The 23,554-nt window shown below is 58.3% G+C and overlaps 1 protein-coding gene across 1 annotated transcript in view; it reads left to right on the plus strand.

The window, feature by feature from the left end:
* BCORL1 (BCL6 corepressor like 1) overlaps positions 1-23,554 on the plus strand; it is a 126,626-nt gene that overhangs the window by 82,473 nt on the left and 20,599 nt on the right. The window contains 1 exon segment of the mRNA XM_075323048.1: positions 2,935-3,119. Within this exon segment, the coding sequence (XP_075179163.1) occupies positions 2,935-3,119 (185 nt within the window).

Here is a 23,554-nt window from a genome sequence, read left to right on the forward strand (position 1 = left end):
TTTTGGCCTCATTCTAGCCTTGTTCTTCCCTCATTCTAGCTTTACTCCGGCTCCCATCCTGGCCTTGCTCTGGTCTCATTCTGGCCTGATGCTGGCCTTGTTCCTGCTTTGCTTTGGCCCTGTTCTGCCTCATTCCGCCTTAATTCTGGCCTCACTATGGTATCGCTCCAGACCCGTCCTGGCCTCATTCTGGCCTCACTCCGGTCCCGTCGTGGCCTTGCTCTGACCTCTCTTCGGCCCCGTTTTGACTTCGCTCTGGCCTCGCTCCAGCCCCCTCCTGGCCTCGCTCCAGCATCGCTGCTGCTCCGTACTAGCCTTGTTCTGGCCTCACTCCAGCCTCCTCTCAGCTTCGCTTCAGCCTTGTTCTGACCTCGTTCTGGCCTCGTTCCGCCGTTGCTGGGGCCATGCTCCACCCTCATTCTGACCTCAGTTTGGCCCCATCCTAGCCTCGCTCCAACCCTGTCCTGGTCTCACTCAGCTTCTTTCTGGCCTTGTTCTGACCTCGCTCTGGCCCCATCTTGGCCTCGTTTTGGCCTCGCTCCAATCTGGTAGGGATGCATTTGGAGCTTGTGGAGGAGTATCTTACTACCAGCCAGTCAGAATATAGTCACAAGATGGCGTCGAGGGATTGGAGTGCCACTGAAAAAGCAGGACAATGCTGGAGGGTGAATATATGACAGGGGCAGGGGATGTAGATTTAAAGCACCACTCTAGCCTCGTTCTGCCCTCATTCTAGTCTTGCTCCGACCCATCCTGGCCTTGTTCCGGCCTTATTCTGGCCTTGTTCAGGCCTTGTTCTGGTCTCACTTTGACCTCATTACTATTTCATTCAGGCCTTGCTCTGGCCTCACTCTGGCCCTGTCCTGGTCTCATGGCCTCGCTCCAGCTCCAGCCCCATCCTCGCCTTGTTCCGGCCTGGTTTTGGTCTTGCTTCAGCCTCTTTTTACCCTCGTCCTGGCCTCACTCTGGCCCCGTCCTGGCCTCGCTCTGGCCCCGTCCTGGCCTCGCTATGGCCCCATCCTGGCCTCGCTCCTGGTCATCCTGGCTTCGCTTCGACCTCGTTCTGGCTCTCGTAGAGACGCATTGGGAGCTTGTGACATAATTTCTGATGTCCGCCCAGTTAGAATTTAGTCACCAGATGGCGCCGCAGGACTGGAGCGCCACTGAAAAAGGTGAAAGCGCTGGAGGGTGAATATACAGTGCCTGCAAGTAGTATTCAACCCCCTGCAGATTTAGCAGGTTTGATAAGATGCAAATAAGTTAGAGCCTGCAAACTTCAAACAAGAGCAGGATTTATTAACAGATGCATAAATCTTACAAACCAACAAGTTATGTTGCTCAGTTAAATTTTAATAAATTTTCAACATAAAAGTGTGGGTCAATTATTATTCAACCCCTAGGTTTAATATTTTGTGGAATAGCCCTTGTTTGTAATTACAGCTAATAATCGTCTTTTACAAGACCTGATCAGGCCGGCACAGGTCTCTGGAGTTATCTTGGCCCACTCCTCCATGCAGATCTTCTCCAAGTTATCTAGGTTCTTTGGGTGTCTCATGTGGACTTTAATCTTGAGCTCCTTCCACAAGTTTTCAATTGGGTTAAGGTCAAGAGACTGACTAGGCCACTGCAACACCTTGATTTTTTTCCCTCTTGAACCAGGCCTTGGTTTTCTTGGCTATGTGCTTTGGGTCGTTGTCTTGTTGGAAGATGAAATGACGACCCATCTTAAGATCCTTGATGGAGGAGCGGAGGTTCTTGGCCAAAATCTCCAGGTAGGCCGTGCTATCCATCTTCCCATGGATGCGGACCAGATGGCCAGGCCCCTTGGCTGAGAAACAGCCCCACAGCATGATGCTGCCACCACCATGCTTGACTGTAGGGATGGTATTCTTGGGGTCGTATGCAGTGCCATCCAGTCTCCAAACGTCACGTGTGTGGTTGGCACCAAAGATCTCGATCTTGGTCTCATCAGACCAGAGAACCTTGAACCAGTCTGTCTCAGAGTCCTCCAAGTGATCATGAGCAAACTGTAGACGAGCCTTGACATGACACTTTGAAAGTAAAGGTACCTTACGGGCTCGTCTGGAACGGAGACCATTGCGGTGGAGTACGTTACTTATGGTATTGACTGAAACCAATGTCCCCACTGCCATGAGATCTTCCCGGAGCTCCTTCCTTGTTGTCCTTGGGTTAGCCTTGACTCTTCGGACAAGCCTGGCCTCGGCACGGGAGGAAACGTTCAAAGGCTGTCCAGGCCGTGGAAGGCTAACAGTAGTTCCATAAGCCTTCCACTTCCGGATGATGCTCCCAACAGTGGAGACAAGTAGGCCCAACTCCTTGGAAAGGGTTTTGTACCCCTTGCCAGCCTTGTGACCCTCCACGATCTTGTCTCTGATGGCCTTGGAGTGATCCTTTGTCTTTCCCATGTTGACCAAGTATGAGTGCTGTTCACAAGTTTGGGGTGGGTCTTAATTAGCCAGAAAAGGCTGGAAAAAGAGATAATTAATCCAAACATGTGAAGCTCATTGTTCTTTGTGCCTGAAATACTTCTTAATACTTTAGGGGAACCAAACAGAATTCTGGTGGATTGAGGGGTTGAATAATAAATGACCCTCTGAATAAACTTTTCACAATTTTAAAAACAAAAATAAAAAATAACATTCTTTTTTGCTGCATTTCACACTTCCAGGCTGATCTACAGTCCAAATGTCACAATGCCAAGTTATTCCGAATGTGTAAACCTGCTAAATCTGCAGGGGGTTGAATACTACTTGTAGGCACTGTATGACATGGGATGTAGATTTAAAGCACCACTCCAGCATAAAAGAAAAATAATGCTGGCATCATGCAGTTAGAAATCCGAACACTCAGAACATATTTTTTCTCTCCTTCCTTTTTCTGGTTTTGCTCATATCGTTGTATTCATAATTTTAGACTTTCGAAAGAGAAAAATCTCAACAGCTGAAGTGGGTGAGATCCTGCGGAGTAACCAGAGGCTGAGCGATCCCAGAAACTTCGGACTTGAAGATTCGCCTTCGTTACAAGTTCTGGAAAAACCCTCTGGAAAACGCAAGTGCAAGACGAAACATCTCGGGGGCAGCACAGAGGAGGAGGCCAAGGTAGGAGAAGAGAGGCCATACAGATGGTGGGCTGCCCCTTGTATGCGGGTGTGTGGCTGTACAGATGGCGGGCTGCCCCTTGTATGCGGGTGTGTGGCTGTACAGATGGTGGATGCCCCTTGTATGCGGGTGTGTGGCTGTACAGATGGTGGGCTGCACCTTGTATGCGGGTGTGTGGCTGTACAGATGGTGGGCTGCCCCTTGTATGCGGGTGTGTGGCTGTACAGATGGTGGATGCCCCTTGTATGCGGGTGTGGCTGTACAGATGGCGGGCTGCCCCTTGTATGCGGGTGTGGCTGTACAGATGGCGGGCTGCCCCTTGTATGCGGGTGTGTGGCTGTAAAGATGGTGGGCTGCCCCTTGTATGCGGGTGTGTGGCTGTAGAGATGGTGGGCTGCCCCTTGTATGCGGGTGTGTGGCTGTACAGATGGTGGATGCCCCTTGTATGCGGGTGTGTGGCTGTACAGATGGTGGATGCAACTTGTATGCGGGTGTGTGGCCGTACAGATGGTGGATGCCCCTTGTATGCGGGTGTGTGGCCGTACAGATGGTGGATGCCCCTTGTATGCGGGTGTGTGGCTGTACAGATGGTGGGCTGCACCTTGTATGCGGGTGTGTGGCTGTAGAGGTGGCGGGCTGCTCCTTGTATGCGGGTGTGTGGCTGTAGAGATGGCGGGCTGCCCCTTGTATGCGGGTGTGTGGCCGTACAGATGGTGGATGCCCCTTGTATGCGGGTGTGTGGCTGTAGAGATCGTGGGCTGCCCCTTATATGCGGGTGTGTGGCTGTACAGATGGTGGGCTGCCCCTTGTATGCGGGTGTGTGGCTGTACAGATGGTGGGCTGCCCCTTGCATGCGGGTGTGTGGCTGTACAGATGGTGGGCTGCCCCTTGTATGTGGGTGTGTGGCTGTACAGGTGGTGGATGCCCCTTGTATGCGGGTGTGTGGCTGCAGAGATGGTGGGCTGCCCCTTGTATGCGGGTGTGTGGCTGTAGAGATGGTGGGCTGCCCCTTGTATGCGGGTGTGTGGCCGTACAGATGGTGGGCTGCCCTTATATGCGGGTGTGTGGCTGTAGAGATGGTGGGCTGCCCCTTGTATGCGGGTGTGTGGCTGTAGAGATGGTGGGCTGCCCCTTATATGCGGGTGTGTGGCTGTACAGATGGTGGGCTGCCCCTTATATGCGGGTGTGTGGCTGTACAGATGGTGGACTGCCCCTTGTATGCGGGTGTGTGGCTGTACAGATGGTGGATGCCCCTTGTATGTGGGTGTGTGGCTGTACAGATGGTGGGCTGCCCCTTGCATGCGGGTGTGTGGCTGTACAGATGGTGGATGCCCCTTGTATGCGGGTGTGTGGCTGTACAGATGGTGGGCTGCACCTTGTATGCGGGTGTGTGGCTGTACAGATGGTGGGCTGCTCCTTGTATGCGGGTGTGTGGCTGTAGAGATGGCGGGCTGCACCTTGTATGCGGGTGTGTGGCTGTACAGATGGTGGGCTGCTCCTTGTATGCGGGTGTGTGGCTGTACAGGTGGTGGGCTGCACCTTGTATGCGGGTGTGTGGCTGTAGAGATGGTGGATGCCCCTTGTATGCGGGTGTGTGGCTGTAGAGATGTTGGATGCCCCTTTGTATGCGGGTGTGTGGCCGTACAGATGGTGGGCTGCCCCTTGTATGCGGGTGTGTGGCTGTACAGATACTGGGCTGTCCCTTGTATGCGGGTGTGTGGCTGTACAGATGGTGGGCTGCCCCTTGTATGCGGGTGTGTGGCTGTACAGATGGTGGATGCCCCTTGTATGCGGGTGTGTGGCTGTACAGATGGTGGGCTGCCCCTTGTATGCGGGTGTGTGGCTGTACAGATGGCGGGCTGCCCCTTGTATGTGGGTGTGTGGCCGTACAGATGGTGGGCTGCCCCTTGTATGCGGGTGGGTGGCTGTAGAGATGGTGGATGCCCCTTGTATGCGGGTGTGTGGCTGTACAGATGGTGGATGCCCCTTGTATGCGGGTGTGTGGCTGTACAGATTGTGGGCTGCCCCTTGTATGCGGGTGTGTGGCTGTACAGATACTGGGCTGCCCCTTGTATGCGGGTGTGTGGCTGTAGAGATGGTGGATGCCCCTTGTATGCGGGTGTGTGGCCGTACAGATGGTGGGCTGCCCCTTGTATGCGGGTGTGTGGCTGTACAGATACTGGGCTGCCCCTTGTATGCGGGTGTGTGGCTGTAGAGATGGTGGATGCCCCTTGTATGCGGGTGTGTGGCCGTACAGATGGTGGATGCCCCTTGTATGTGGGTGTGTGGCCGTACAGATGGTGGGCTGCCCCTTGTATGCGGGTGTGTGGCTGTACAGATACTGGGCTGCCCCTTGTATGCGGGTGTGTGGCTGTAGAGATGGTGGATGCCCCTTGTATGCGGGTGTGTGGCTGTACAGATGGTGGATGCCCCTTGTATGTGGGTGTGTGGCCGTACAGATGGTGGGCTGCCCCTTGTATGCGGGTGTGTGGCTGTACAGATGGTGGATGCCCCTTGTATGCGGGTGTGTGGCTGTACAGATGGCGGGCTGCCCCTTGTATGCGGGTGTGTGGCTGTACAGATACTGGGCTGTCCCTTGTATGCGGTTGTGTGGCTGTACAGATGGTGGATGCCCCTTGTATGCGGGTGTGTGGCTGTAGAGATGGTGGGCTGCCCCTTATATGCGGGTGTGTGGCTGTACAGATGGCGGGCTGCCCCTTGTATGCGGGTGTGTGGCTGTACAGATGGTGGGCTGCCCCTTGTATGCGGGTGTGTGGCTGTAGAGATGGCGGGCTGCTCCTTGTATGCGGGTGTGTGGCTGTACAGATGGTGGATGCCCCTTGTATGCGGGTGTGTGGCTGTACAGGTGGTGGGCTGCCCCTTGTATGCGGGTGTGTGGCTGTACAGATGGTGGGCTGCCCCTTGCATGCGGGTGTGTGGCCGTACAGATGGTGGGCTGCCCCTTGCATGCGGGTGTGTGGCTGTACAGATGGTGGATGCCCTTTGTATGCGGGTGTGTGGCTGTACAGATGGCGGGCTGCCCCTTATGTGCGGGTGTGTGGCTGTACAGATGGTGGGCTGCACCTTGTATGCGGGTGTGTGGCTGTAGAGATGGTGGGCTGCCCCTTGTATGCGGGTGTGTGGCTGTACAGATGGCGGGCTGCCCCTTATATGCGGGTGTGTGGCTGTACAGATGGTGGATGCCCCTTGTATGCGGGTGTGTGGCTGTACAGATGGTGGGCTGCCCCTTGTATGCGGGTGTGTGGCCGTACAGATGGTGGATGCCCCTTGTATGCGGGTGTGTGGCTGTACAGATGGTGGATGCCCCTTGTATGCGGGTGTGTGGCCGTACAGATGGTGGATGCCCCTTGTATGCGGGTGTGTGGCTGTACAGATGGTGGGCTGCCCCTTGTATGCGGGTGTGTGGCTGTACAGATGGTGGGCTGCCCCTTGTATGCGGGTGTGTGGCTGTACAGATGGTGGGCTGCACCTTGTATGCGGGTGTGTGGCTGTACAGATGGTGGGCTGCTCCTTGTATGCGGGTGTGTGGCTGTAGAGATGGCGGGCTGCACCTTGTATGCGGGTGTGTGGCTGTACAGATGGTGGGCTGCTCCTTGTATGCGGGTGTGTGGCTGTACAGGTGGTGGGCTGCACCTTGTATGCGGGTGTGTGGCTGTACAGATGGTGGATGCCCCTTGCATGCGGGTGTGTGGCTGTAGAGATGGTGGATGCCCCTTGTATGCGGGTGTGTGGCTGTAGAGATGTTGGATGCCCCTTTGTATGCGGGTGTGTGGCCGTACAGATGGTGGGCTGCCCCTTGTATGCGGGTGTGTGGCTGTACAGATACTGGGCTGTCCCTTGTATGCGGGTGTGTGGCTGTACAGATGGTGGGCTGCCCCTTGTATGCGGGTGTGTGGCTGTACAGATGGTGGATGCCCCTTGTATGCGGGTGTGTGGCTGTACAGATGGTGGGCTGCCCCTTGTATGCGGGTGTGTGGCTGTACAGATGGCGGGCTGCCCCTTGTATGTGGGTGTGTGGCCGTACAGATGGTGGGCTGCCCCTTGTATGCGGGTGGGTGGCTGTAGAGATGGTGGATGCCCCTTGTATGCGGGTGTGTGGCTGTAGAGATGTTGGATGCCCCTTTGTATGCGGGTGTGTGGCCGTACAGATGGTGGGCTGCCCCTTGTATGCGGGTGTGTGGCTGTACAGATACTGGGCTGTCCCTTGTATGCGGGTGTGTGGCTGTACAGATGGTGGATGCCCTTTGTATGCGGGTGTGTGGCTGTAGAGATGGTGGATGCCCCTTGTATGCGGGTGTGTGGCTGTACAGATGGTGGATGCCCCTTGTATGCGGGTGTGTGGCTGTACAGGTGGTGGGCTGCCCCTTATATGCGGGTGTGTGGCCGTACAGATGGTGGGCTGCCCCTTGCATGCGGGTGTGTGGCTGTACAGATGGTAGATGCCCTTTGTATGCGGGTGTGTGGCTGTACAGATGGTGGGCTGCCCCTTGTATGCGGGTGTGTGGCTGTACAGATTGTGGGCTGCACCTTGTATGCGGGTGTGTGGCCGTACAGATGGTGGATGCCCCTTTGTATGCGGGTGTGTGGCTGTAGAGATGGTGGATGCCCCTTGTATGCGGGTGTGTGGCTGTAGAGATGGTGGATGCCCCTTTGTATGCGGGTGTGTGGCTGTAGAGATGGTGGGCTGCCCCTTGTATGCGGGTGTGTGGCTGTACAGATGGTGGGCTGCCCCTTGTATGTGGGTGTGTGGCTGTACAGATGGTGGATGCCCCTTTGTATGCGGGTGTGTGGCTGTAGAGATGGTGGGCTGCCCCTTGTATGCGGGTGTGTGGCTGTACAGATGGTGGGCTGCCCCTTGTATGCGGGTGTGTGGCCGTACAGATGGTGGGCTGCACCTTGTATGCGGGTGTGTGGCTGTACAGATGGTGGGCTACCCCTTGTATGCGGGTGTGTGGCGGTACAGATGGTGGGCTGCACCTTGTATGTGGGTGTGTGGCTGTAGAGATGGCAGGCTGCACCTTGTATGCGGGTGTGTGGCTGTAGAGATGGTGGGCTGCCCCTTGTATGCGGGTGTGTGGCTGTACAGATGGTGGGCTGCCCCTTGTATGCGGGTGTGTGGCTGTAGAGATGGTGGGCTGCACCTTGTATGTGGGTGTGTGGCTGTAGAGATGGCAGGCTGCCCCTTGTATGCGGGTGTGTGGCTGTACAGATGGTGGGCTGCCCCTTATATGCGGGTGTGTGGCTGTAGAGATGGTGGGCTGCCCCTTGTATGCGGGTGTGTGGCTGTACAGATGGTGGATGCCCCTTATATGCGGATGTGTGGCTGTAGAGATGGTGGGCTGCCCCTTGTATGTGGGTGTGTGGCCGTACAGATGGTGAGCTGCCCCTTGTATGCGGGTGTGTGGCTGTACAGATGGTGAGCTGCCCCTTGTATGCGGGTGTGTGGCTGTAGAGATGGTGGGCTGCCCCTTGTATGCGGGTGTGTGGCCGTACAGATGGTGGGCTGCACCTTGTATGCGGGTGTGTGGCTGTACAGATGGTGGATGCCCCTTGTATGCGGGTGTGTGGCTGTACAGATGGTGGGCTGCCCCTTGTATGCGGGTGTGTGGCTGTACAGATGGTGGATGCCCCTTGTATGTGGGTGTGTGGCCGTACAGATGGTGGGCTGCCCCTTGTATGTGGGTGTGTGACCGTCCAGATGGTGGGCTGCCCCTTGTATGCGGGTGTGTGGCTCTACAGATGGTGGGCTGCCCCTTGTATGCGGGTGTGTGGCTGTAGAGATGGTGGGCTGCCCCTTGTATGTGGGTGTGTGGCCGTACAGATGGTGAGCTGCCCCTTGTATGCGGGTGTGTGGCTGTACAGATGGTGAGCTGCCCCTTGTATGCGGGTGTGTGGCTGTAGAGATGGTGGGCTGCCCCTTCTATGCGGGTGTGTGGCCGTACAGATGGTGGGCTGCACCTTGTATGCGGGTGTGTGGCTGTACAGATGGTGGATGCCCCTTGTATGCGGGTGTGTGGCTGTACAGATGGTGGGCTGCCCCTTGTATGCGGGTGTGTGGCTGTACAGATGGTGGATGCCCCTTGTATGTGGGTGTGTGGCCGTACAGATGGTGGGCTGCCCCTTGTATGTGGGTGTGTGACCGTCCAGGTGGTGGGCTGCCCCTTGTATGCGGGTGTGTGGCTGTACAGATGGTGGGCTGCCCCTTGTATGCGGGTGTGTGGCTGTACAGATGGTGGATGCCCCTTGTATGCGGGTGTGTGGCTGTACAGATGGTGAGCTGCCCCTTGTATGCGGGTGTGTGGCTGTACAGATGGTGGATGCCCCTTGTATGCGGGTGTGTGGCCGTACAGATGGTGGATGCCCCTTGTATGTGGGTGTGTGGCCGTACAGATGGTGGGCTGCCCCTTGTATGTGGGTGTGTGACCGTCCAGATGGTGGGCTGCCCCTTATATGCGGGTGTGTGGCTCTACAGATGGTGGGCTGCACCTTGTATGCGGGTGTGTGGCTGTACAGATGGTGGGCTGTCCCTTGTATGTGGGTGTGTGGCTGTAGAGATGGTGGGCTGCCCCTTGTATGTGGGTGTGTGGCTGTACAGATGGTGGGCTGCCCCTTGTATGCGGGTGTGTGGCTGTACAGATACTGGGCTGTCCCTTATATGCGGGTGTGTGGCTGTACAGATGGCGGGCTGCCCCTTGTATGCGGGTGTGTGGCTGTAGAGATGGTGGATGCCCCTTATATGCGGGTGTGTGGCTGTAGAGATGGTGGGCTGCCCCTTGTATGCGGGTGTGTGGCTGTACAGATGGTGGATGCCCCTTGTATGCGGGTGTGTGGCTGTACAGATGGTGGATGCCCCTTGTATGCGGGTGTGTGGCTGTACAGATGGTGGATGCCCCTTGTATGCGGGTGTGTGGCTGTACAGATACTGGGCTGTCCCTTATATGCGGGTGTGTGGCTGTACAGATGGCGGGCTGCCCCTTGTATGCGGGTGTGTGGCTGTAGAGATGGTGGATGCCCCTTATATGCGGGTGTGTGGCTGTAGAGATGGTGGGCTGCCCCTTGTATGCGGGTGTGTGGCTGTACAGATGGTGGGCTGCCCCTTGTATGCGGGTGTGTGGCTGTACAGATGGTGGATGCCCCTTGTATGCGGGTGTGTGGCTGTACAGATGGTGGGCTACCCCTTGTATGCGGGTGTGTGGCTGTAGAGATGGTGGGCTGCCCCTTGTATGCGGGTGTGTGGCTGTAGAGATGGTGGATGCCCCTTATATGCGGGTGTGTGGCTGTAGAGATGGTGGATGCCCCTTGTATGCGGGTGTGTGGCTGTACAGATGGTGGGCTGCCCCTTGTATGCGGGTGTGTGGCTGTACAGATGGTGGATGCCCCTTGTATGCTGGTGTGTGGCCGTACAGATGGTGGATGCCCCTTGTATGCGGGTGTGTGGCCGTACAGATGGTGGATGCCCCTTGTATGCGGGTGTGTGGCTGTACAGATGGTGGGCTGCCCCTTGTATGCGGGTGTGTGGCCGTACAGATGGTGGATGCCCCTTGTATGCGGGTGTGTGGCTGTACAGATGGTGGATGCCCCTTGTATGCGGGTGTGTGGCCGTACAGATGGTGGATGCCCCTTGTATGCGGGTGTGTGGCTGTACAGATGATGGGCTGCCCCTTATATGCGGGTGTGTGGCCGTACAGATGGCGGGCTGCCCCTTGTATATGCGGGTGTGTGGCTGTACAGGTGGTGGGCTGCCCCTTCTATGCGGGTGTGTGGCCGTACAGATGGCGGGCTGCCCCTTATATGCGGGTGTGTGGCCGTACAGATGGTGGATGCCCCTTGTATGCGGGTGTGTAGCTGTACAGATGGTGGATGCCCCTTGTATGCGGGTGTGTGGCTGTAGAGATGGTGGGCTGCCCCTTGTATGCGGGTGTGTGGCTGTAGAGATGGTGGATGCCCCTTGTATGCGGGTGTGTGGCCGTACAGATGGTGGATGCCCCTTGTATGCGGGTGTGTAGCTGTACAGATGGTGGATGCCCCTTGTATGCGGGTGTGTGGCTGTACAGATGGTGGGCTGCCCCTTGTATGCGGGTGTGTGGCTGTAGAGATGGTGGGCTGCCCCTTGTATGCGGGTGTGTGGCTGTACAGATGGTGGATGCCCCTTGTATGCGGGTGTGTGGCTGTACAGATGGTGGATGCCCCTTGTATGCGGGTGTGTGGCTGTACAGATGGTGGGCTGCCCCTTGTATGCGGTTGTGTGGCTGTAGAGATGGTGGATGCCCCTTGTATGCGGGTGTGTGGCTGTACAGATGGTGGGCTGCCCCTTGTATGCGGGTGTGTGGCTGTACAGATGGTGGGCTGCCCCTTGTATGCGGGTGTGTGGCCGTACAGATGGTGGGCTGCCCCTTGTATGCGGGTGTGTGGCCGTACAGATGGTGGGCTGCCCCTTGTATGCGGGTGTGTGGCTGTAGAGATGGTGGGCTGCCCCTTATATGCGGGTGTGTGGCCGTACAGATGGTGGGCTGCCCCTTATATGCGGGTGTGTGGCTGTAGAGATGGTGGATGCCCCTTGTATGCGGTGTGTGGCCGTACAGATGGTGGGCTGCCCCTTGCATGCGGGTGTGGCTGTACAGATGGTGGGCTGCCCCTTGTATGCGGGTGTGTGGCTGTACAGATGGTGGGCTGCCCCTTGTATGCGGGTGTGTGGCTGTACAGATGGTGGGCTGCCCCTTGTATGCGGGTGTGTGGCCGTACAGATGGTGGGCTGCCCCTTGTATGCGGGTGTGTGGCTGTAGAGATGGTGGGCTGCCCCTTATATGCGGGTGTGTGGCCGTACAGATGGTGGGCTGCCCCTTATATGCGGGTGTGTGGCTGTAGAGATGGTGGATGCCCCTTGTATGCGGTGTGTGGCCGTACAGATGGTGGGCTGCCCCTTGCATGTGGGTGTGGCTGTACAGATGGTGGGCTGCCCCTTGTATGCGGGTGTGTGGCTGTACAGATGGTGGGCTGCCCCTTGTATGCGGGTGTGTGGCTGTACAGATGGTGGATGCCCCTTGTATGCGGGTGTGTGGCTGTAGAGATGGCGGGCTGCCCCTTGTATGCGGGTGTGTGGCTGTACAGATGGTGGGCTGCCCCTTGTATGCGGGTGTGTGGCTGTACAGATGGTGAGCTGCCCCTTGTATGCGGGTGTGTGGCCGTACAGATGGTGGGATGCCCCTTATATGCGGGTGTGTGGCTCTACAGATGGTGGGCTGCACCTTGTATGCGGGTGTGTGGCTGTACAGATGGTGGGCTGTCCCTTGTATGTGGGTGTGTGGCTGTAGAGATGGTGGGCTGCCCCTTGTATGTGGGTGTGTGGCTGTACAGATGGTGGGCTGCCCCTTGTATGCGGGTGTGTGGCTGTACAGATACTGGGCTGTCCCTTATATGCGGGTGTGTGGCTGTACAGATGGCGGGCTGCCCCTTGTATGCGGGTGTGTGGCTGTAGAGATGGTGGATGCCCCTTATATGCGGGTGTGTGGCTGTAGAGATGGTGGGCTGCCCCTTGTATGCGGGTGTGTGGCTGTACAGATGGTGGATGCCCCTTGTATGCGGGTGTGTGGCTGTACAGATGGTGGATGCCCCTTGTATGCGGGTGTGTGGCTGTACAGATGGTGGATGCCCCTTGTATGCGGGTGTGTGGCTGTACAGATACTGGGCTGTCCCTTATATGCGGGTGTGTGGCTGTACAGATGGCGGGCTGCCCCTTGTATGCGGGTGTGTGGCTGTAGAGATGGTGGATGCCCCTTATATGCGGGTGTGTGGCTGTAGAGATGGTGGGCTGCCCCTTGTATGCGGGTGTGTGGCTGTACAGATGGTGGGCTGCCCCTTGTATGCGGGTGTGTGGCTGTACAGATGGTGGATGCCCCTTGTATGCGGGTGTGTGGCTGTACAGATGGTGGGCTACCCCTTGTATGCGGGTGTGTGGCTGTAGAGATGGTGGGCTGCCCCTTGTATGCGGGTGTGTGGCTGTAGAGATGGTGGATGCCCCTTATATGCGGGTGTGTGGCTGTAGAGATGGTGGATGCCCCTTGTATGCGGGTGTGTGGCTGTACAGATGGTGGGCTGCCCCTTGTATGCGGGTGTGTGGCTGTACAGATGGTGGATGCCCCTTGTATGCTGGTGTGTGGCCGTACAGATGGTGGATGCCCCTTGTATGCGGGTGTGTGGCCGTACAGATGGTGGATGCACCTTGTATGCGGGTGTGTGGCTGTAGAGATGGTGGTCTGCCCCTTGTATGCGGGTGTGTGGCTGTACAGATGGTGGGCTGCCCCTTGTATGCGGGTGTGTGGCCGTACAGATGGTGGATGCCCCTTGTATGCGGGTGTGTGGCTGTACAGATGGTGGATGCCCCTTGTATGCGGGTGTGTGGCCGTACAGATGGTGGATGCCCCTTGTATGCGGGTGTGTGGCTGTACAGATGATGGGCTGCCCCTTATATGCGGGTGTGTGGCCGTACAGATGGCGGGCTGCCCCTTGTATATGCGGGTGTGTGGCTGTACAGGTGGTGGGCTGCCCCTTCTATGCGGGTGTGTGGCCGTACAGATGGCGGGCTGCCCCTTATATGCGGGTGTGTGGCCGTACAGATGGTGGATGCCCCTTGTATGCGGGTGTGTAGCTGTACAGATGGTGGATGCCCCTTGTATGCGGGTGTGTGGCTGTAGAGATGGTGGGCTGCCCCTTGTATGCGGGTGTGTGGCTGTAGAGATGGTGGATGCCCCTTGTATGCGGGTGTGTGGCCGTACAGATGGTGGATGCCCCTTGTATGCGGGTGTGTAGCTGTACAGATGGTGGATGCCCCTTGTATGCGGGTGTGTGGCTGTACAGATGGTGGGCTGCCCCTTGTATGCGGGTGTGTGGCTGTAGAGATGGTGGGCTGCCCCTTGTATGCGGGTGTGTGGCTGTACAGATGGTGGATGCCCCTTGTATGCGGGTGTGTGGCTGTACAGATGGTGGATGCCCCTTGTATGCGGGTGTGTGGCTGTACAGATGGTGGGCTGCCCCTTGTATGCGGTTGTGTGGCTGTAGAGATGGTGGATGCCCCTTGTATGCGGGTGTGTGGCTGTACAGATGGTGGGCTGCCCCTTGTATGCGGGTGTGTGGCTGTACAGATGGTGGGCTGCCCCTTGTATGCGGGTGTGTGGCCGTACAGATGGTGGGCTGCCCCTTGTATGCGGGTGTGTGGCCGTACAGATGGTGGGCTGCCCCTTGTATGCGGGTGTGTGGCTGTAGAGATGGTGGGCTGCCCCTTATATGCGGGTGTGTGGCCGTACAGATGGTGGGCTGCCCCTTATATGCGGGTGTGTGGCTGTAGAGATGGTGGATGCCCCTTGTATGCGGTGTGTGGCCGTACAGATGGTGGGCTGCCCCTTGCATGCGGGTGTGGCTGTACAGATGGTGGGCTGCCCCTTGTATGCGGGTGTGTGGCTGTACAGATGGTGGGCTGCCCCTTGTATGCGGGTGTGTGGCTGTACAGATGGTGGGCTGCCCCTTGTATGCGGGTGTGTGGCCGTACAGATGGTGGGCTGCCCCTTGTATGCGGGTGTGTGGCTGTAGAGATGGTGGGCTGCCCCTTATATGCGGGTGTGTGGCCGTACAGATGGTGGGCTGCCCCTTATATGCGGGTGTGTGGCTGTAGAGATGGTGGATGCCCCTTGTATGCGGTGTGTGGCCGTACAGATGGTGGGCTGCCCCTTGCATGTGGGTGTGGCTGTACAGATGGTGGGCTGCCCCTTGTATGCGGGTGTGTGGCTGTACAGATGGTGGGCTGCCCCTTGTATGCGGGTGTGTGGCTGTACAGATGGTGGATGCCCCTTGTATGCGGGTGTGTGGCTGTAGAGATGGCGGGCTGCCCCTTGTATGCGGGTGTGTGGCTGTACAGATGGTGGGCTGCCCCTTGTATGCGGGTGTGTGGCTGTACAGATGGTGAGCTGCCCCTTGTATGCGGGTGTGTGGCCGTACAGATGGTGGGATGCCCCTTATATGCGGGTGTGTGGCTGTAGAGATGGTGGGCTGCCCCTTGTATGCGGGTGTGTGGCTGTAGAGATGGTGCATGCCCCTTATATGCGGGTGTGTGGCTGTACAGATGGTGGATGCCCCTTGTATGCGGGTGTGTGGCTGTACAGATGGTGGATGCCCCTTGTATGCGGGTGTGTGGCTGTAGAGATGGTGGGCTGCCCCTTGTATGCGGGTGTGTGGCTGTAGAGATGGTGGATGCCCCTTATATGCGGGTGTGTGGCTGTACAGATGGTGGATGCCCCTTGTATGCGGGTGTGTGGCTGTACAGATGGTGGATGCCCCTTGTATGCGGGTGTGTGGCTGTAGAGATGGTGGGCTGCCCCTTGTATGCGGGTGTGTGGCCGTACAGATGGTGGGCTGCCCCTTATATGCGGGTGTGTGGCCGTACAGATGGTGGGCTGCCCCTTGTATGCGGGTGTGTGGCTGTACAGATGGTGGGCTGCCCCTTGTATGCGGGTGTGGGGCTGTACAGATGGTGGGCTGCTCCTTATATGCGGGTGTGTGGCTGTACAGATGGTGGGCTGCCCCTTATATGCGGGTGTGTGGCCGTACAGATGGTGGATGCCCCTTGTATGCGGGTGTGTGGCTGTACAGATGGTGGATGCCCCTTGTATGCGGGTGTGGGGCTGTACAGATGGTGGGCTGCCCCTTATATGCGGGTGTGTGGCCGTACAGATGGTGGGCTGCCCCTTGTATGCGGGTGTGTGGCTGTACAGATGGTGGGCTGCCCCTTGTATGCGGGTGTGTGGCTGTACAGATGGCGGGCTGCCCCTTGTATGCGGGTGTGTGGCCGTACAGATGGTGGATGCCCCTTGTATGCGGGTGTGTGGCTGTACAGATGGTGGATGCCCCTTGTATGCGGGTGTGTGGCCGTACAGATGGTGGGCTGCCCCTTGTATGCGGGTGTGTGGCTGTACAGATGGTGGGCTGCCCCTTGTATGCGGGTGTGTGGCTGTAGAGATGGTGGATGCCCCTTGTATGCGGGTGTGGCTGTACAGATGGCGGGCTGCCCCTTGTATGTGGGTGTGTGGCTGTACAGATGGTGGATGCCCCTTGTATGCGGGTGTGTGGCTGTACAGATGGTGGATGCCCCTTGTATGCGGGTGTGTGGCTGTACAGATTGTGGGCTGCCCCTTGTATGCGGGTGTGTGGCCGTACAGATGGTGGATGCCCCTTGTATGCGGGTGTGTGGCCGTACAGATGGTGGGCTGCCCCTTGTATGTGGGTGTGTGGCTGTACAGATGGTGGGCTGCACCTTGTATGCGGGTGTGTGGCTGTACAGATGGTGGGCTGTCCCTTGTATGCGGGTGTGTGGCTGTACAGATGGTGGGCTGCCCCTTGTATGCGGGTGTGTGGCTGTACAGGTGGTGGATGCCCCTTGTATGCGGGTGTGTGGCCGTACAGATGGCGGGCTGCCCCTTATATGCGGGTGTGTGGCTGTACAGATGATGGGCTGTCCCTTGTATGCGGGTGTGTGGCTGTACAGATGATGGGCTGTCCCTTGTATGCGGGTGTGTGGCTGTACAGATGGTGGGCTGCCCCTTGTATACGGGTGTGTGGCCGTACAGATGGTGGGCTGCCCCTTGTATGCGGGTGTGTGGCTGTACAGATGGTGGGCTGCCCCTTATATGCGGGTGTGTGGCTGTAGAGATGGTGGATGCCCCTTGTATGCGGGTGTGTGGCCGTACAGATGGTGGGCTGCCCCTTGCATGCGGGTGTGTGGCCGTACAGATGGTGGGCTGCCCCTTGTATGCGGGTGTGTGGCTGTACAGATGGTGGGCTGCCCCTTGTATGCGGGTGTGTGGCTGTACAGATGGTGGGCTGCCCCTTGTATGCGGGTGTGTGGCTGTACAGATGGTGGATGCCCCTTGTATGCGGGTGTGTGGCTGTACAGATTGTGGGCTGCCCCTTGTATGCGGGTGTGTGGCTGTACAGATGGTGGGCTGCCCCTTGTATGCGGGTGTGTGGCCGTACAGATGGTGGGCTGCCCCTTGTATGCGGGTGTGCGGCCGTACAGATGGTGGGCTGCACCTTGTATGCGGGTGTGTGGCTGTACAGATGGCGGGCTGCCCCTTGTATGCGGGTGTGTGGCTGTACAGATGGTGGATGCCCCTTGTATGCGGGTGTGTGGCTGTAGAGATGGCGGGCTGCCCCTTGTATGCGGGTGTGTGGCCGTACAGATGGTGGGATGCCCCTTATATGCGGGTGTGTGGCTGTAGAGATGGCGGGCTGCCCCTTATATGCGGGTGTGTGGCTGTAGAGATGGTGGATGCCCCTTATATGCGGGTGTGTGGCTGTACAGATGGTGGATGCCCCTTGTATGCGGGTGTGTGGCTGTACAGATGGTGGATGCCCCTTGTATGCGGGTGTGTGGCCGTACAGATGGTGGGCTGCCCCTTGTATGCGGGTGTGGGGCTGTACAGATGGTGGGCTGCCCCTTATATGCGGGTGTGTGGCCGTACAGATGGTGGGCTGCCCCTTGTATGCGGGTGTGTGGCTGTACAGATGGTGGGCTGCCCCTTGTATGCGGGTGTGTGGCTGTAGAGATGGTGGATGCCCCTTGTATGCGGGTGTGTGGCCGTACAGATGGTGGATGCCCCTTGTATGCGGGTGTGTGGCTGTACAGATGGTGGATGCCCCTTGTATGCGGGTGTGTGGCTGTAGAGATGGTGGATGCCCCTTGTATGCGGGTGTGGCTGTACAGATGGCGGGCTGCCCCTTGTATGTGGGTGTGTGGCTGTACAGATGGTGGGCTGCCCCTTGTATGCGGGTGTGTGGCCGTACAGATGGTGGGCTGCCCCTTGTATGCGGGTGTGTGGCTGTACAGATGGTGGGCTGCCCCTTGTATGCGGGTGTGTGGCTGTAGAGATGGTGGATGCCCCTTGTATGCGGCTGTGGCTGTACAGATGGCGGGCTGCCCCTTGTATGTGGGTGTGTGGCTGTACAGATGGTGGATGCCCCTTGTATGCGGGTGTGTGGCTGTACAGATGGTGGATGCCCCTTGTATGCGGGTGTGTGGCTGTACAGATTGTGGGCTGCCCCTTGTATGCGGGTGTGTGGCTGTACAGATGGTGGGCTGCCCCTTGTATGCGGGTGTGTGGCTGTACAGATGGTGGATGCCCCTTGTATGCGGGTGTGTGGCTGTACAGATGGTGGATGCCCCTTGTATGCGGGTGTGTGGCTGTACAGATACTGGGCTGTCCCTTATATGCGGGTGTGTGGCTGTACAGATGGCGGGCTGCCCCTTGTATGCGGGTGTGTGGCTGTAGAGATGGTGGATGCCCCTTATATGCGGGTGTGTGGCTGTAGAGATGGTGGGCTGCCCCTTGTATGCGGGTGTGTGGCTGTACAGATGGTGGGCTGCCCCTTGTATGCGGGTGTGTGGCTGTACAGATGGTGGATGCCCCTTGTATGCGGGTGTGTGGCTGTACAGATGGTGGGCTACCCCTTGTATGCGGGTGTGTGGCTGTAGAGATGGTGGGCTGCCCCTTGTATGCGGGTGTGTGGCTGTAGAGATGGTGGATGCCCCTTATATGCGGGTGTGTGGCTGTAGAGATGGTGGATGCCCCTTGTATGCGGGTGTGTGGCTGTACAGATGGTGGGCTGCCCCTTGTATGCGGGTGTGTGGCTGTACAGATGGTGGATGCCCCTTGTATGCTGGTGTGTGGCCGTACAGATGGTGGATGCCCCTTGTATGCGGGTGTGTGGCCGTACAGATGGTGGATGCCCCTTGTATGCGGGTGTGTGGCTGTACAGATGGTGGGCTGCCCCTTGTATGCGGGTGTGTGGCCGTACAGATGGTGGATGCCCCTTGTATGCGGGTGTGTGGCTGTACAGATGGTGGATGCCCCTTGTATGCGGGTGTGTGGCCGTACAGATGGTGGATGCCCCTTGTATGCGGGTGTGTGGCTGTACAGATGATGGGCTGCCCCTTATATGCGGGTGTGTGGCCGTACAGATGGCGGGCTGCCCCTTGTATATGCGGGTGTGTGGCTGTACAGGTGGTGGGCTGCCCCTTCTATGCGGGTGTGTGGCCGTACAGATGGCGGGCTGCCCCTTATATGCGGGTGTGTGGCCGTACAGATGGTGGATGCCCCTTGTATGCGGGTGTGTAGCTGTACAGATGGTGGATGCCCCTTGTATGCGGGTGTGTGGCTGTAGAGATGGTGGGCTGCCCCTTGTATGCGGGTGTGTGGCTGTAGAGATGGTGGATGCCCCTTGTATGCGGGTGTGTGGCCGTACAGATGGTGGATGCCCCTTGTATGCGGGTGTGTAGCTGTACAGATGGTGGATGCCCCTTGTATGCGGGTGTGTGGCTGTACAGATGGTGGGCTGCCCCTTGTATGCGGGTGTGTGGCTGTAGAGATGGTGGGCTGCCCCTTGTATGCGGGTGTGTGGCTGTACAGATGGTGGATGCCCCTTGTATGCGGGTGTGTGGCTGTACAGATGGTGGATGCCCCTTGTATGCGGGTGTGTGGCTGTACAGATGGTGGGCTGCCCCTTGTATGCGGTTGTGTGGCTGTAGAGATGGTGGATGCCCCTTGTATGCGGGTGTGTGGCTGTACAGATGGTGGGCTGCCCCTTGTATGCGGGTGTGTGGCTGTACAGATGGTGGGCTGCCCCTTGTATGCGGGTGTGTGGCCGTACAGATGGTGGGCTGCCCCTTGTATGCGGGTGTGTGGCCGTACAGATGGTGGGCTGCCCCTTGTATGCGGGTGTGTGGCTGTAGAGATGGTGGGCTGCCCCTTATATGCGGGTGTGTGGCCGTACAGATGGTGGGCTGCCCCTTATATGCGGGTGTGTGGCTGTAGAGATGGTGGATGCCCCTTGTATGCGGTGTGTGGCCGTACAGATGGTGGGCTGCCCCTTGCATGCGGGTGTGGCTGTACAGATGGTGGGCTGCCCCTTGTATGCGGGTGTGTGGCTGTACAGATGGTGGGCTGCCCCTTGTATGCGGGTGTGTGGCTGTACAGATGGTGGGCTGCCCCTTGTATGCGGGTGTGTGGCCGTACAGATGGTGGGCTGCCCCTTGTATGCGGGTGTGTGGCTGTAGAGATGGTGGGCTGCCCCTTATATGCGGGTGTGTGGCCGTACAGATGGTGGGCTGCCCCTTATATGCGGGTGTGTGGCTGTAGAGATGGTGGATGCCCCTTGTATGCGGTGTGTGGCCGTACAGATGGTGGGCTGCCCCTTGCATGTGGGTGTGGCTGTACAGATGGTGGGCTGCCCCTTGTATGCGGGTGTGTGGCTGTACAGATGGTGGGCTGCCCCTTGTATGCGGGTGTGTGGCTGTACAGATGGTGGATGCCCCTTGTATGCGGGTGTGTGGCTGTAGAGATGGCGGGCTGCCCCTTGTATGCGGGTGTGTGGCTGTACAGATGGTGGGCTGCCCCTTGTATGCGGGTGTGTGGCTGTACAGATGGTGAGCTGCCCCTTGTATGCGGGTGTGTGGCCGTACAGATGGTGGGATGCCCCTTATATGCGGGTGTGTGGCTGTAGAGATGGTGGGCTGCCCCTTGTATGCGGGTGTGTGGCTGTAGAGATGGTGGATGCCCCTTATATGCGGGTGTGTGGCTGTACAGATGGTGGATGCCCCTTGTATGCGGGTGTGTGGCTGTACAGATGGTGGATGCCCCTTGTATGCGGGTGTGTGGCTGTAGAGATGGTGGGCTGCCCCTTGTATGCGGGTGTGTGGCTGTAGAGATGGTGGATGCCCCTTATATGCGGGTGTGTGGCTGTACAGATGGTGGATGCCCCTTGTATGCGGGTGTGTGGCTGTACAGATGGTGGATGCCCCTTGTATGCGGGTGTGTGGCTGTAGAGATGGTGGGCTGCCCCTTGTATGCGGGTGTGTGGCCGTACAGATGGTGGGCTGCCCCTTATATGCGGGTGTGTGGCCGTACAGATGGTGGGCTGCCCCTTGTATGCGGGTGTGTGGCTGTACAGATGGTGGGCTGCCCCTTGTATGCGGGTGTGGGGCTGTACAGATGGTGGGCTGCCCCTTATATGCGGGTGTGTGGCTGTACAGATGGTGGGCTGCCCCTTATATGCGGGTGTGTGGCCGTACAGATGGTGGATGCCCCTTGTATGCGGGTGTGTGGCTGTACAGATGGTGGATGCCCCTTGTATGCGGGTGTGGGGCTGTACAGATGGTGGGCTGCCCCTTATATGCGGGTGTGTGGCCGTACAGATGGTGGGCTGCCCCTTGTATGCGGGTGTGTGGCTGTACAGATGGTGGGCTGCCCCTTGTATGCGGGTGTGTGGCTGTACAGATGGTGGGCTGCCCCTTGTATGCGGGTGTGTGGCCGTACAGATGGTGGATGCCCCTTGTATGCGGGTGTGTGGCTGTACAGATGGTGGATGCCCCTTGTATGCGGGTGTGTGGCCGTACAGATGGTGGGCTGCCCCTTGTATGCGGGTGTGTGGCTGTACAGATGGTGGGCTGCCCCTTGTATGCGGGTGTGTGGCTGTAGAGATGGTGGATGCCCCTTGTATGCGGGTGTGGCTGTACAGATGGCGGGCTGCCCCTTGTATGTGGGTGTGTGGCTGTACAGATGGTGGATGCCCCTTGTATGCGGGTGTGTGGCTGTACAGATGGTGGATGCCCCTTGTATGCGGGTGTGTGGCTGTACAGATTGTGGGCTGCCCCTTGTATGCGGGTGTGTGGCCGTACAGATGGTGGATGCCCCTTGTATGCGGGTGTGTGGCCGTACAGATGGTGGGCTGCCCCTTGTATGTGGGTGTGTGGCTGTACAGATGGTGGGCTGCACCTTGTATGCGGGTGTGTGGCTGTACAGATGGTGGGCTGTCCCTTGTATGCGGGTGTGTGGCTGTACAGATGGTGGGCTGCCCCTTGTATGCGGGTGTGTGGCTGTACAGGTGGTGGATGCCCCTTGTATGCGGGTGTGTGGCCGTACAGATGGCGGGCTGCCCCTTATATGCGGGTGTGTGGCTGTACAGATGATGGGCTGTCCCTTGTATGCGGGTGTGTGGCTGTACAGATGATGGGCTGTCCCTTGTATGCGGGTGTGTGGCTGTACAGATGGTGGGCTGCCCCTTGTATACGGGTGTGTGGCCGTACAGATGGTGGGCTGCCCCTTGTATGCGGGTGTGTGGCTGTACAGATGGTGGGCTGCCCCTTATATGCGGGTGTGTGGCTGTAGAGATGGTGGATGCCCCTTGTATGCGGGTGTGTGGCCGTACAGATGGTGGGCTGCCCCTTGCATGCGGGTGTGTGGCCGTACAGATGGTGGGCTGCCCCTTGTATGCGGGTGTGTGGCTGTACAGATGGTGGGCTGCCCCTTGTATGCGGGTGTGTGGCTGTACAGATGGTGGGCTGCCCCTTGTATGCGGGTGTGTGGCTGTACAGATGGTGGATGCCCCTTGTATGCGGGTGTGTGGCTGTACAGATTGTGGGCTGCCCCTTGTATGCGGGTGTGTGGCTGTACAGATGGTGGGCTGCCCCTTGTATGCGGGTGTGTGGCCGTACAGATGGTGGGCTGCCCCTTGTATGCGGGTGTGCGGCCGTACAGATGGTGGGCTGCACCTTGTATGCGGGTGTGTGGCTGTACAGATGGCGGGCTGCCCCTTGTATGCGGGTGTGTGGCTGTACAGATGGTGGATGCCCCTTGTATGCGGGTGTGTGGCTGTAGAGATGGCGGGCTGCCCCTTGTATGCGGGTGTGTGGCCGTACAGATGGTGGGATGCCCCTTATATGCGGGTGTGTGGCTGTAGAGATGGCGGGCTGCCCCTTATATGCGGGTGTGTGGCTGTAGAGATGGTGGATGCCCCTTATATGCGGGTGTGTGGCTGTACAGATGGTGGATGCCCCTTGTATGCGGGTGTGTGGCTGTACAGATGGTGGATGCCCCTTGTATGCGGGTGTGTGGCCGTACAGATGGTGGGCTGCCCCTTGTATGCGGGTGTGGGGCTGTACAGATGGTGGGCTGCCCCTTATATGCGGGTGTGTGGCCGTACAGATGGTGGGCTGCCCCTTGTATGCGGGTGTGTGGCTGTACAGATGGTGGGCTGCCCCTTGTATGCGGGTGTGTGGCTGTAGAGATGGTGGATGCCCCTTGTATGCGGGTGTGTGGCCGTACAGATGGTGGATGCCCCTTGTATGCGGGTGTGTGGCTGTACAGATGGTGGATGCCCCTTGTATGCGGGTGTGTGGCTGTAGAGATGGTGGATGCCCCTTGTATGCGGGTGTGGCTGTACAGATGGCGGGCTGCCCCTTGTATGTGGGTGTGTGGCTGTACAGATGGTGGGCTGCCCCTTGTATGCGGGTGTGTGGCCGTACAGATGGTGGGCTGCCCCTTGTATGCGGGTGTGTGGCTGTACAGATGGTGGGCTGCCCCTTGTATGCGGGT

The sequence above is a fragment of the Anomaloglossus baeobatrachus genome, chromosome 9 (genome assembly GCF_048569485.1).
Source record: "Anomaloglossus baeobatrachus isolate aAnoBae1 chromosome 9, aAnoBae1.hap1, whole genome shotgun sequence".
Taxonomy (NCBI): Eukaryota; Metazoa; Chordata; class Amphibia; order Anura; family Aromobatidae; genus Anomaloglossus; species Anomaloglossus baeobatrachus.